Raw genomic sequence first — 14,681 nt, 5'->3', positions numbered from 1 at the left:
GTGTCCCGACCTGAAACGTCACCTACCCATGTTCTCCAGGGATGCTGCCTGACCCGCTGAGTTACTCCAGCACTTTGTCTTATTTAGTGAACCAGCATCTGCTTCTACTGTAATAACGTTTGATTAACTTTCTTACTTGCCACTCATGGGAGGGCTGCTGGCGAGGAAAGCTGGTTAGTAGCGGTGAAAAGTGGGAGATCATTGTTTTGGGTCCAACTATTCAGAATCTACATGAATATTATGGCTGCAGGCACTATATGTAATATCTAAATATCCAAACATAACACAAAGTGCTGGAGGGACTCAGCGGGTCGGGCAGCATCTTTAGACTTTAGAGATGCAGTGCGGAAACAGGCCCTTTGGCCCACCGTCCATGCCAACCAGCGATCACCCTGTATACTAACACTATCTTACACACTAGGGACAATTTACAATTTACAGAAGCCAATTAATCTATAAACCGGTATATCTGGCATATGGGAGGAAACCGGAGCACCGAGAGGAAACACACACATCACGTGGAGAAGGTGCAAACTCTGTACAGACAGCATCTGAGGTCAGGATCAAACCCAGGTCCCTGGCGCTGTAAGGCAGTAAAAATGCCCCTGTCCCACTTATGAAACCTGAACGGAAACCTCTGGAGACTTTACGCCCCACCCAAGGTTTCCGTGTGGTTCCCGGAGGTTGCAGGTGGTTGTCGGAGGTTGCAGGTAGTGGAAGCAGGTATGGAGACTGACAAAAACCTCCAGGAACCTCCGGGAACCGCACGGAAACCTTGAGTGGGGCGCAAAATCTCCAGAGGTTTCTGTTCAGGTTTCCTAAGTGGGACAGGGACATAACTTCCGCTCTGCTGCCGTGCCACCCACTGTTCCATCGCCTGTGGCGAGCATGGACTCAGGTTACAGGTCAGAACTCTTCTTCAGACAAGTCAAGTCAAGTCAAGTTTATTCGTCACATACACATACGAGATGTGTAGTGAAATGAAAAGTGGCAATGCTTGCGGACTTTGTGCAAAAAGACAAACAAACAAACAAACAACCAAACAAACTACAAACAGAATGGAACAGAATCACATATTATTTTACATATTAAATATTGTGGGCGGAAGGAAAAAGGGGAAAAAACAGCAATTTTAAAAAAAAAAAGCAGTAGAGTGGTACAGTAAGGTTAATCCCTGGTGAGATAGGAGTTTACAGTCCTAATGGCCTCTGGGAAGAAACTCCTTCTCAACCTCTCCGTTCTCACAGCATGGCAACGGAGGTGTTTGCCTGAACATAGCAGCTGGAACAGCCCATTGCAATAAATTCAATCTATTGAATTGAATTCTGCTGGGAGACACAAACCGACTCAAGTCTCAGCTTTTCTGCAGTTTCGTTCAAGTCTAAATAACTATTATTATTCTTCATAAACTCTGAAATAAAAATTTAGTGCATTTTTCTTTGCTTAAGGACAGCAGTAGAGGGGCGGGAGAGTGTGGTTATTGTGGATCAATTACATTGCTGTAGTTATTGGATTTTGTCCCACAATTATGTACCTTTTATAAATTTCACATCATTGATCAACCACTGTCTGTGAGAGTCATTGTGTGACTCTCTGCGTTAGGCATGTTAATTTTACACATTATTGTTTGGTAAACTACATGAATTAACCAGTTAACATTGAGTAACTTTGGACGGTTTGATTGTAATCATGTAAAGTCTTTCTGCTGACTGGATAACACGCAACAAAAAAGCTCTTCACTGTACCTCGGTACACCTTCTTCTTCTTGCGTATGGTGTGCACAGCCTAAAGTCTCGGTACACCTGACAATAAACTAACCAATAAACTCAACAAGTCTAGGGCATAGCTTATGGTGAGAGGGGCAACGTCTAAAGGATGTGTGCAGGGGAAAGAGAGTTTTTACACAGAGTGTGGTGAATGCCTGGAACGCGCTGCTAGGGGTGTTGGTGGAGGCAGATACGACAATGGCGTTTAAGAGGCTTTCAGAGGCAATGGATTTATATGGAATGGAGGAATATTGATTACGCGCAGGTTGAGATTAGTTTAAGGTAGACACAAAATGCTGGAGAAACTCAGCGGGCGAGGCAGCATCAATGGAGAGTAGGAATTGGCGACGTTTCGGGTCGAGACCCTTCTTCAGACTGATGTCAGGGGAGGGGATGGGACAAAGAAAGAAAGTAGGCAGAGAAAGTGGGTCTAGTGACAGGACTGGGAAGAGGGAGGGGAAGGAGAGAGAGAGAGCAAGGGCTATTTGAAGTTAGAGAAGGTGGGAGACAGTGAGAAAGGGAGGGAAACATGGAATGCCAACGTCCCCGGGTGTTGTACCTCTTGTGAACAGGTTCACCCACTTAGAAGCTGTCGGGACAGAAGACGTTTTTACACTGAGCAGCGGACTGGCTTGCGATGCGAATAGGGCTGTTGAGCCAAAACCAAAAAGGCCTAAGGCAGGCAACGCCATTGTAGTGGGAGACTCCATTGTGAGAGGTACGGACAGGGGTTTCTGCGGCAACAGACGGGATGCGAGGATGGTGTGCTGCCTTCCTGGTGCCAGGATCCAGGATGTCATGGACAGACTGCAGAAAATCCTCAAGGGCGAAGGTGAACATCCGGAAGTGGTAGTGCATGTCGGCACAAACAATGTCGGAAAGAAGGGGATGAATATTCTGCAGCGTGACTTTAGAGAGCTCGGAAAAATGCTGAAAAGCAGGACCTCCAGGGTTGTTATCTCCGGTTTGCTTCCAGTTCCTCGTGCTGGCGAGTGCAGGAACAGGGAGATACGGGACCTGAACGTGCGGCTGAGGACAGGTGTGGGACCAGCATTCTGGCAGGCAGGTTTGCCACTGCTACACGGGTGGTTTTAAACTGAATAAGGGGGTGGGGTGTCGAATGGGATAGTGGAGGATGGAGTTAAAGGGAAAGGGTTTCTTAAATGTGTGAGCGTAGAGACCGAGGGGTGTAAAATGAGGATAGAAGCAATAGGTAGCAAGGTGAAAAGTGAGAGTGGCAGGCAGACAAAACCAGGGCAAAAATCAAAAAGGGCCACTTTTCAGCATAATAGTATAAGGGGTAAGAGTGTTGTAAAAACAAGCCTGAAGGCTTTGTGTCTCAATGCAAGGAGCATTTGTAATAAAGTGGATGAGTTGAATGTGCAGATAGCTATTAATGACTATGATATAGTTGGGATCACGGAGACATGGCTCCAGGGTGACCAAGGCTGGGAGCTGAGCATCCAGGTATATTCAATATTCAGGAGGGATAGACAGAAAGGGAAAGGTGGGGTAGCGTTGCTGGTTAGAGAGCAGATTAACGCAATAGAAAGGAAGGACATTAGCTTGGAGGATGTGGAATCGATATGGGTAGAGCTGCAAAACACTAAGGGGCAGAAAACGCTAGTGGGAGTTGTGTACAGGCCACCTAACAGTAGTAGTAGTGGAGTTGGGGATGGCATCAAACAGGAAATTAGAAATGCGTGCAACAAAGGTAAAACAGTTATAATGGGTGACTTCAATCTACATATAGATTGGGTGAATCAAATTGGCAAGGGTGCTGAGGAAGAGGATTTCTTGGAATGTATGCGGGATAGTTTTCTAAACCAACATGTAGAGGAACCAACGAGAGAGCAGGCTATTTGTTAGTGACGAGAGTGACATTGTTAATTCAGAAACAAGGGTCCTGAACTTAAAGAAAGGTAACTTTGAGGGTATGAGACGGGAATTGGCCAAGATAGATTGGCGATTGATTCTTAATGGGTTGACGGTGGATATGCAATGGAAGGCATTTAAAGACTGCATGGATGAACTACAACAATTGTTCATCCCAGTTTGGCAAAAAAAAAAAATCAGGGAAGGTCGTGCATCCGTAAATAACAAGGGAAATCAGGGATAGTATCAAAACAAAAGATGAAGCGTATAAATTAGCCAGAAAAAGCAGCCAACCAGAGGACTGGGAGAAATTCAGAGACCAGCAGAGGAGGACAAAGGGCTTAATTAGGGAATGGAAAATAGATTATGAAAGAAAACTGGCAGGGAACATAAAAACTGACTGCAAAAGCTTTTATAGATATGTGAAGAGAAAAAATTAGTTAAAACAAATGTAGGTCCCTTGCAGTCAGAAACATGTGAATTGATCATGGGGAACAAGGACATGGCAGACCAATTGAATAACTACTTTGGTTCTGTCTTCAGTAAGGAAGACATAAATAATCTGCCGGAAATAGCAGGGGACCGGGGGTCAAATGAGATGGAGGAACTGAGCGAAATCCAGGTTAGCCGGAAGTGGTGTTAGGTAAATTGAATGGATTAAAGGCCGATAAATCCCCAGGGCCAGATAGGCTGCATCCCAGAGTACTTAAGGAAGTAGCCCCAGAAATAGTGGATGCATTAGTGATAATTTTTCAAAACTCTTTAGATTCGGGAGTAGTTCCTGAGGATTGGAGGGTAGCTAATGTAACACCACTTTTTAAAAAGGGAGGGAGAGAGAAAACGGGGAATTACAGACCAGTTAGTTTAACGTCGGTAGTGGGGAAACTGCTGGAATCAGTTATTGAAGATAGGATAGCAGCACATTTGGAAAGTGGTGAAATCATTGGACAAAGTCAGCATGGATTTATGAAGGGTAAATCATGTCTGACGAATCTTATAGAATTTTTTGAGGATGTAACTAGTAGAGTGGATAAGGGAGAACCAGTGGATGTGTTATATCTGCACTTTCAGAAAGCTTTCGACAAGGTCCCACATAAGAGATTAGTATACAAACTTATTAAGGAGGCTGCAAGGTGACTTGGATAGGTTGGCGGAGTGGGCAAATGCATGGCAGATGCAGTATAATGTGGATAAATGTGAGCCTATCGACTTTGGTGGCAAGAACGGGAAAGTAGAGTATTATCTGAATGGTGGCCGATTAGGAAAAGGGGAGATGCAACGAGACCTGGGTGTCATGGTACACCAGTCATTGAAAGTAGGCATGCAGGTGCAGCAGGCAGGGCCTGCTCCTGCACCTATTTTCTATGTTTCTATGTTTCTATGTTTCGCAACTCTTAATTGCATTCAAATGGTATTTCTTTCCATGCATGGTTTTGGTTAGAATGAATGCTCTTCTTTCTCCACAATGTTTATCTTGCATGTATTGCCATTAATACAATTATAGATTAATTGGGTGACTTCTTATTTAGTAACAGGAAATTAGATGCTCTTCTCAAAATGTTTAATTATTTGCAAGCATGAATTGAATTGAAAGGTACGGCATGGAAACAGGCTCTTCCCCCGCCAACTCCACATGGACCATCGATCACCCGTTCACACTAGTTCTATGTTATCCCACTTTTGCATCCACTTGCTACACACTAGGGGCAATTTGCAGAGGTCAGCTAACCTACAAACCAGCACGTCTTTGGGATATGGGAGGAAACCGGAGCACCTGGAGGAAACCCACGCGGTCCAGGGATAATGTGCAAACTCCACACACTCAGACAGCACCCAAGGTCGGGATCAAACAGGGGTCTCTGGCACTGTGAGGCAGCTGCTACACCACCTGCGGCACTATTTCTCCTCACCTGTTGGAGGATTTTGAGAGGATTTTGCTGGTTAAAATATAAACATTCTGTGCTGATAGACCGTTCAAGATTAACTTCACCTGATTGAATTGTACTGATGTCACCTTCAGCGATCCTATTAAAAAGGTTCATTAATTCCTGATGGGCCATTAGATATGTACTCAGAACATACTGACTTAATCATAGTGACGTGGGAATTGACGTCAGGAGTGTCTTTCCCAACAAAGCATCACACTTTTGAAGTGTTGTAAATCCAGCCTGATTTAATTTACAGTCAGCTAATACAACAATAACTTGCATTTTTAACATTGTACTTGTGCCCATGGCGCTTCACAACAGGATAATTGAAAGATAAATGACGCCAGGCACATAAGGAGCTGACAGCACCAATAACCATGCCTAGTTTAGTTTAGTTTACTGTCACGTGTACTAAGGTGCAGTGAAATGCTTTTTTATTGCGTTCTAACCAGTCAGTGGAAAGACTATACATGACTATACAATCGAGCAGTCCTGTGACTGCCTGGGATTCCTCTGGGTGCTCTGGTTTCCTCCCACATCCCAAAGACGTGCGGATTTGTAGGTTAAATGGACTCTGTAAATTGCTCCTAGTATGTAGGGAGTGTATAAGAAAGGTAACGCAGAACTAGTGTGAATGGGTGATCGATGGTTGGCGAGGCCTTGGTGGGCTGAAGGGTCTGTTTCCATACTGTATCGCTAAACTCAAAACTAGTTAATGTTTTTCTTTGGCAGACAAAAATGCTGGAGGAACTCAGCGGGTGAGGCAGCATTTATGGAGCGAAGGAAATAGGCACCGATTCGGGTCGAGACCCTTCTGAATCTCATTTCCTGTTCACTGGGAGAGATTGAACTCATTCTGTCATGTCAATCTTAACGTATGGAACAAGAATGAAAAAGAAGAATTATGGTTGAGATTAAAGTTCTTGAAGAGCTTGTATCATCATTTAAGTAAAGGTTTAGTTTCGAGATACAGTGCAGAAACAGGCCCTTCAGCCCACTGAGTCCGTGCTGACCAGCAATCACCCTGTACACTAACACTATCCGACACACTAGGGATAATTTACAATTCTTACCAAAGCCAATTAACCTACAAATCCGTACGTCTTTGGGAGTGTGGGAGGAAACCAAAATATCCGGAGAAAACCCACGTGGTCACATGGAGAAAGTATTTGAAAGGGAATTCAACTACAATGTGCATTTATGTAGTGCCTCTGGTGTGGCCGTTATAAACTATCCAGGATCAAAAGGGATTACCAGACTCTGTACAGACAGCACTCGTGGTCAGGATCAAACCCGGGTCTCTGGCGCTGTGAGGCAGCAATTCTACCGCTGCACCACCGTGCCTCCACCATGTTTAAAGCTGCAGGCATGAAGGGACATTTGCTGTTGCCAAGTGTACAGTTTTCCATCCATTTAAAAGAAAACGTGAGCAGTGAAGAGGAAACACCTTTTGATGTTTAAACAAGAGATGGATTTTCTGACGGGTAGCTCACTTTTCGCAGCATATGGCCACTGAGTGTACACGTTCTTGATTATCCTGAAGATATGCGGCACTAAGTGTCTGCAAATATCCTGTGTCAACTGAAGTCTCTACAAGGTCTTAAGAATGACTAAAGCTGCTGTAAAGTTGGCCAGTTTAAAATCATCTTTTGACCACGTGGGTTTTCTCCTGGTGCTCTGGTTTCCTCCCACAGTCAAAGAAACATAGAAACATAGGTGCAGGAGTAGGCTATTCATCCCTTCGAGCCAGCACGTCCATTCGATATGATCATGGCTGATCATCTAAAATCAGTATCCCGTTCCTGTTTTCTCCCCATATCCCTTGATTCCTTTAGCCCAAAGAGCTAAATATAACTCTCTCTTGAAAACATTCAGTGAATTGGCCTCTGTTGCCTTCTGTGACAGAGAATTCCACAGATTTACAACTCTCTGGGTGAAAAGGTTTTTCCTCATCTCAGTCCTAAATGGCCTACATCATATTCTTAAACTGTGACTCCTGGTTCTGGACTCCCCCAACATTGGGAACATTTTTCCTGCATCTAGACTGTCCAATCCTTTAAGAATTTTATGTTTCTATAAGATAACCTCTCATCCTAAATTCCAGTGAATACAAGTCCAGTCGACCCATTCTTTAATCATATGTCAGTCCCGCCGTCCTGGGAATTAACCTGGTGAACCTACGCTGCCCTCTCTCAATAGCAAGAATGTCCATCCTCAAATTAGAAGACTAAAATTGCACACAATACTCCAGGTGCGGTCTCACCAGGGCCCTGTACAATTGCAGTAGGACCTCCTTGCTCCTAAACTCAAATCCTCCCACAATGAAGGCCAACATGTCATAAGAAACATAGAAACATAGAAATTAGGTGCAGGAGTAGGCCATTCGGCCCTTCGAGCCTGCACTGCCATTCAATATGATCATGGCTGAACATCCAACTCAGTATCCTGTACCTGCCTTCACTCCATACCTCCAGATACCTTTAGCCACAAGGGTTGCATCTAACTCCCTCTTAAATATAGCCAATGAACTGGCCTCAACTACCTTCTGTGGCAGAGAATTCCACAGATTCACCACTCTCTGTGTGTGAAAAAAGTTTTTCTCATCTCGGTCCTAAAAGATTTCCCCCTTATCCTTAAACTGTGACCCCTTGTTCTGGACTTCCCCAACATCGGGAACAATCTTCCTGCATCTAGCATGTCCAACCCCTTAAGATTTTTGTACGTTTCTAAAGATTCCCCCTCAATCTTCTAAATTCTAGCGAGTACAAGCCGAGTCTATCCAGTCTTTCTTCATATGAAAGTCCTGACATCCCAGGAATCAGTCTGGTGAACCTTCTCTGCTCTCCCTCTATGGCAAGAATGTCTTTCCTCAGATTAGGAGACCAAAACTGTGCGCAATACTCCAGGTGTGGTCTCACCAAGACCCTGTACAACTGCTGTAGAACCTCCCTGCTCCTATACTCAAATCCTCTTGCTATGAATGCCAACATACCATTAACTTTCTTCAATGCCTGCTGCACCTGCATGCTTACTTTCAGTGACTGATGTACAAGTACACCCAGGTCTTGTTGCACCTCCCCATTTCCTAATCTGACACTACTCGGATAATAATCTGCCTTCCTGGTCTTGCCAGCAAAGTGGATAACCTCACATTTATCCACATTATATTGCATATGCCATTCATCTGCCCACTCACCCAACCTATCCAAGTCACCCTGCAGCCTCATAGCATCCTCCTCGCAGCTCACACTGCCACCCAGCTTTGTGTCATCCGCAAACTTGGAGTTGTTTATAAACTGCAAAAATGTATAGGATTGTAGGTTAATTGGCTTCTGTAAACTGTAAATTGTCCCTAGTGTGTAGGATAGTTAGTATTGGGTGATCGCTGGTCGGCGCAGACTTGGTGGGCTGAAGGGCATGTTTCCATGTGTATCCCTTTAAGTCTAGTCTTAACCCTATGATTGCAACTTTTCAACTGTTCATGGTCACCAGATAAGTCAAAAGTCAAAGATTGAGAGTTATGGCAAGAATGTTTGATAGTCATATAATTGGACAATGGAATAATCAAATTCTTATTTGCATCAGCATAACTGACCTGTAAACACAGTGCTCATAAATAACATAATGAAAAAAAGTCAATGAAAGTCAATATTTGTGAAAAAAGCCTGAAGCCCTGAATGCAACCAAGACAATTAATTGTTCATCATTTATTTAATGTTCTGAAGTGTTTAAGAGCCTGGAAGAAGCTGTTCTTGAACCTGGAGGTCATGGGAATGAGAGCGTGGACAGGATGGTGTGCTGGCTGCCTTTTTGAGGCAGCTCCTCCTGTAGATCCCTTCAATGGTGTGGAGATCAGTACCCATGATGGAGTTGATGGAGTTGACCACTTCTTGGGCATATTTCCCCCTGAAAATATGGCGCCGATGCCAGGTGAGGCGGCCGATCTCGACCTCATTGGACGACCGTGCGGATCGGCGGGTCGAATCTGCCCCGTGCAGCCGGGGCTCTGGAACTCCGGCCCAGCCAGAGCCGGCTGATCCATTCCCATAACTGACTTCTGCGGCCGACTTTGCGGATCGGTATCTCGGCTCCCCCAAGGCCATGACCTCTGTTGGTACTGCAAAACAGATAACACGCCAAGGCTCGGGAACCAAGGGTGCTGGAAAATCGGTGGTGGATCTGTATTTAAAAGCAAAATATTGTTTGTTCTGATGAAACATACTTAAATTGTGTTTGATTAGTTTTCTATAATGAATAAATGTGGGACAATAATGTTCTTTACTTTATGCAATGACAGTGGAATTATCCGCCACAGGAGGAAATGACGCAACAGGTTAAATATAAATTGACTATTTCTAGAATTTAATGAGATATGGAACATAAATACTTTGCTCCGGGCTGTGATGCTGAAATTACACAGGATATTTAGCTCCACTGAATCAGCCTTTGTAAACAATTTTATTATACATTGAAGCTCTATTACACTTGGAGTAAAGCAAGTGACTGGAGTGATTCTGCAATGTTGTGAAAAGTGCATGTACGTTAATGTGGGTTAATATTTACACTGGCTTAATGATAAAATGATCAGGAAATTGTCGCTTTGGTTTCTAAAACAACCCAGGTAGAAGTCATAAGCAATTTGTTGAATTTCTTTAATTTAATAAGCAGTTAAGTAACTGTCAGAATTCATCAGGGGTTTTGTTGCTGATCTGTGTAATGATAAACTTACATCTTCATCATTTATTACTCAAGGGCCTTTTTCACTCCAGTCATTCCTTCTTCTCCCTGCTCCCATCTGGCTGAAGATACAGAATCACCACCAGACTCAGGAACAGTTTCTTCCCCGCTGTTATCAGGCTTCTGAACAGTCCTTCCATAAACTAGGGCACTGTCTGATTCACCTCTACCCAATTGTGGCCATTGGACTTTGTATCTGGAACTGTTGAAAAGCTATAGTCTGCTCTCTGGTAGTTTTCTCTTTGCTCTACCTGTTGCATTTGAGCTTGGGTCGATTTCACTCGCATACTATTGTCGGATATAGACTTTAGAGATGCAGTGTGGAAACAGGCCCTTCAGCCTGATAAGTCTGTAGGATCCCTATACAGCAGCACTATCCTACAATATAGGGACAATATTGCCGAAGCCAATTAACCTACAAACCTGTACGTCTTTGGAGTGTGAGAGGAAACCGGAGCACCCAAAGAAAACCCACGTGGTCACAGGGAGAACGTACAAACCATACAGATTGCATTTGTAGTCAGGATCATTGTGTATTTGTGTGTCTGTATAAACATACATACAAAGACAAAAGTTAAAAACAATGCCCCCATGTCTATGTAGCCTGGAGCTTATATGTAAGTTAGTGTTTAATAGCCCGATGGTAGGGAAGAAGCTGCTCCTGAAATGAAAGTGTGGCCAGGAGCGAAATGAGAGTGATGCCAGGCTGATGTGGGTCTCTGAGATGCTGGCTGCTGTTCTGGGGGAGGGACTCCTGTAGATCCCTTAAATGGTGGGGAGGTCAATGCCCATGAAGGACTGGGCAGTGTGTGGTGGGGAGGTCAGTGCCCATGAAGGACCGGACAGTGTGTGGTGGGGATTTCAGTACCCATGATAGACCGGCTAGTGTTCTTCGCTTTTTGCAATCTTTTTCGTTCCTGGGCGTTCATGTCGCTGAACCAGGCCATGATGCAGCCAGTTAATATGTTCTCTACCCTACACCTGTAAACCCTTCCTTACCATAGAAATGTCCAAAAGTCTTGAGATTTGTAATCATCATTCACTCTTTATATTTAAGAAAGAACTGCAGAAACTGGAAAAATCAAAGGTAGGCAAAAATGCTGGAGAAACTCAACGGGTGAGGCAGCATCTATGGGAGCGAAGGAATAGGCGATGTTTCGGGTCGAGACCCTTCTTCAGACTGATGTGGGGGGGGGGGGGGGGGGCGGGAAAAAGAAAGGAAGAGGCGGACAGTAGGCTGTGGGAGAGCTGGGATGGGGAGGGGAAGGAGGGAGAAAGCAAGGACTACCCGAAATTGAAGGACAATGTTCATACCGCTGGGGTGTAAACTACCCAAGTGAAATATGAGGAGCTGCTCCTCCAATTTGTGGTGGGACTCACTATGACCACGGAGGAGGCCCAGGACAGAAAAGTCTGATTTGGAATGGGAGGGGGAGTTGAAGTGCTGAGCCACCGGGAGATCAGGTTGGTTATTGCGAACTGAGTGGAGGTGTTGGGCGAAGCGATCGCCAAGCCTGCGCTTGGTCTCACCTATGTAGAGCAGTTGACACCTGGAACAGCGGATTCAGTAGATGAGGTTGGAGGAGGTGCAGGCGAACCTCTGCCTCACCTGGAAAGACTGCTTGGGTCCTTGGATGTAGTCGAGGGGGGAGGGGGGGGGGGGGGGGGGGTTTAAGCGACAGGTGTAGCATTTCCTGCGGTTCCAAGGGAAAGTACCAGGGGAGGGGGTGGTTTGGGTGTGAAGGGACAAATTGACCAGAGAATTGACGAATTCACTCCTTATAAATTTCTTTAACAATACCTTTAATATGTCAACTTCTAGGCCCATGCCAAGACGTGGCACATCTACAATGACCGTTTCCGTCAGTCTCAGCAAGGTTACGTGTCAATTGCTTTGGCTTCCCACTGGGTTGGGCCAAGGAATGGCGACATTAATCCGGAAACAGTGCATCTATGTCAGTGCTCCATCAACTCAGTACTGGGCTGGTTCGCCAAGCCGATATTCGTGGACGGCGATTATCCAACCTGCATGAAAGACAACCTCAAATCGTTGCTGCCAGCATTCGACGATGCAGAAAAATTGAAAATAAAGAACACCGCAGATTTCTTTGCTCTTTCATTTGGACCTCTGAGCTTCCGACTATTGGACTCAAAGCTGCTGTTCAACCAATCAAAGAAATACCAACTGAGGCAAGTTCTCTCATGGATTCAAAACGAATACAACAATTCAAAAATACTAATTGTCGAGAACGGCTGGGATGACAGCAGCAGTAACACAAAAACAGCAGACGTTTATAATATGTACGCCTTAAAGAACTTCCTCATGGACGTATTGAAAGGTCAATTTATTATTATTATTATTATTATTATCAATATTATTAGTTTATTTTTGTCATACATACCAAGGTACAGTGAAAAGATTGTTGTTGCATGCTATCTAGCCAGCGGAAAGACTCCAGAACCGGGTGCCTTTTTTTAGAAGATAATAATGTTTACTTAGTCAAGAAATAATGAAGCCTATTTTATTTTGTTACATTTTAAAATGCAAATATTTAAAAATCAACTCTAAAATTTTAAGCATCAATCTTTTAGGTAAAAGTGTGTTATTGAATTAGTTACAGTTATAAAACTTTGTTTACATTGGCCAGCACAGAGGTTTCTAAAAGGTTCACAAATTGTGTTTAGAATAGGTCTCGAGCTAATCAGAAGATCAAGTTATTTATTTTTGAAAGGAGATTAAGTCTATTAAAAAAGCCATGGTCATACATCACGGAAACAGGCCCTTCGACCCCTCAAGTCCATGCCGACCATCAATCATCCATTCACACTCATTCTATATTATCCCACTTTCTCATTCAGTCCCTACACACCAGTGGCAATTTACAGAGCCCAATTAACCTATAAAGCCGCACATCTTTGCGATGTGGGAGGAAACTGGAGCACCCGGAGGGACCCACACGGTCACAGGAAGAATGTACAAACTCCTTACAGACAGCATCCACAGTCAGGATAGAAGCATGGTCTCTGGTGCTGCGAGGCATCAGCTCTACCCCCTGAGCCACTGTGCCGCCACTGAATTCCTGTGCACAATTTCACCATTAACATTTTGTCCTTGTGTTTTCACAGCCATTAAGTATGATGGAGTTGATGTTATAGGATACACTGCCTGGTCGTTGATAGATGGGTTTGAATGGGACGTTGGCTACAGCAAATGCCGAGGATTGTTCTACATTGACTTCCAAAGCAAGAGAAAGGAGAGGTTGCCAAAGTCATCTGCTTTGTTCTATCATCAAGTGATCCAAGACAATGGGTTTCCACCAGTCCCAGAAAACAAGCCCATCATGGGAACCTTCCCCCAGAGTTTTATCTGGGGCATTTCTGAAGATGTCATACAGGTATTGCTTTTTAAATTGAGGTCCTTACTTGATAAACAAGATACGTGAAGGAACAAGGAACTGCAGATGCTGGATTCATGAGCTAAACACAAAGTGCTGGAAGAACTCAGTGGGTCAGGCAGCATCAGTGGAGGGAATGGACAGATGACATTTTGGATTGTTAAGGATTAGTTTATTATTGTCACACAAGGTACGGTGAAAAGGATTTTGTTGCGTGCTATCCAGTCAAAGAAAAGACTACATAGGATTACTATCAAGCCGTCAACAGTATACAGATAAGGGATGAAGGATACACCGTTTAGTGCAAGATAAAGTCTGATTAATTAGTTCAAAGGTCTCTGAAGAGGTAGATGGGAGGTCGACCGCTCGCTAGCTGGTGGCAAGACGGTGCGGTTGCCTGATAGCAGCTGGGACAAAAATGCCCCTGAATCTGGAGGAATGCCTTTTCAAACTTTTGTACCTCTTGCCTGATAGGAGAGGGAACAGGAAGGAGTGATCTGGGTGAGACTGGCCCTTGAATATACTGGCGATCTTGCCCACATAGCGTGAAGTGTAGATAGAATCAATGGAAGGGAGATTGGTGTGAGTGATGTGCGATTGGAACCCTTCCTAAGATTGATGGAGTGGGGGAGGGAGAAAGCTGGAAAAGAGTGGTGGGGGTGGGACAAAGCCTGGCAGGTGATACAGGTGGGGGGGGGGGGGGGGGGGGGGGGTGGGGTGATTGGCGGATGGGTTTGCGAGTCTGGATTAGAATATGGTTGAAGAGCAGGAGACCAGATAGAATCACAAGTTGTGTTCCTTAGCTGGACTAAAACACATTTCGAGAAAGTAGCTTGTTTTAATTTAAATATTGGCTAATCCATTGCGTGTGAATGTGTCAGAGATGTGACAAAAGGAAGTAAGTCACCATGAGTCAAGAGTGTTTTATTGTTCTATGTACCGTCGGCACAGTGAAGCTCTTACTTGCAGCAGCACAACAG

General features: G+C 44.4%; 1 protein-coding gene across 1 annotated transcript in view; it reads left to right on the top strand.

Annotated features, from left to right (window-relative positions):
• Positions 1–14,681, top strand: part of kl (klotho) — a 43,203-nt gene that overhangs the window by 14,778 nt on the left and 13,744 nt on the right. The window contains exons 2-3 of the mRNA XM_055636849.1: positions 12,129–12,645; positions 13,433–13,701. Of these exons, the coding sequence (XP_055492824.1) occupies positions 12,129–12,645; positions 13,433–13,701 (786 nt within the window). The remainder of the gene's footprint in view (positions 1–12,128; positions 12,646–13,432; positions 13,702–14,681) is intronic.

This window comes from Leucoraja erinacea, chromosome 6 (genome assembly GCF_028641065.1).
Source record: "Leucoraja erinacea ecotype New England chromosome 6, Leri_hhj_1, whole genome shotgun sequence".
Taxonomy (NCBI): Eukaryota; Metazoa; Chordata; class Chondrichthyes; order Rajiformes; family Rajidae; genus Leucoraja; species Leucoraja erinaceus.
Note: the sequence above shows the minus strand (reverse complement) of the source record. Positions and strands in the feature narration are given on the sequence as shown.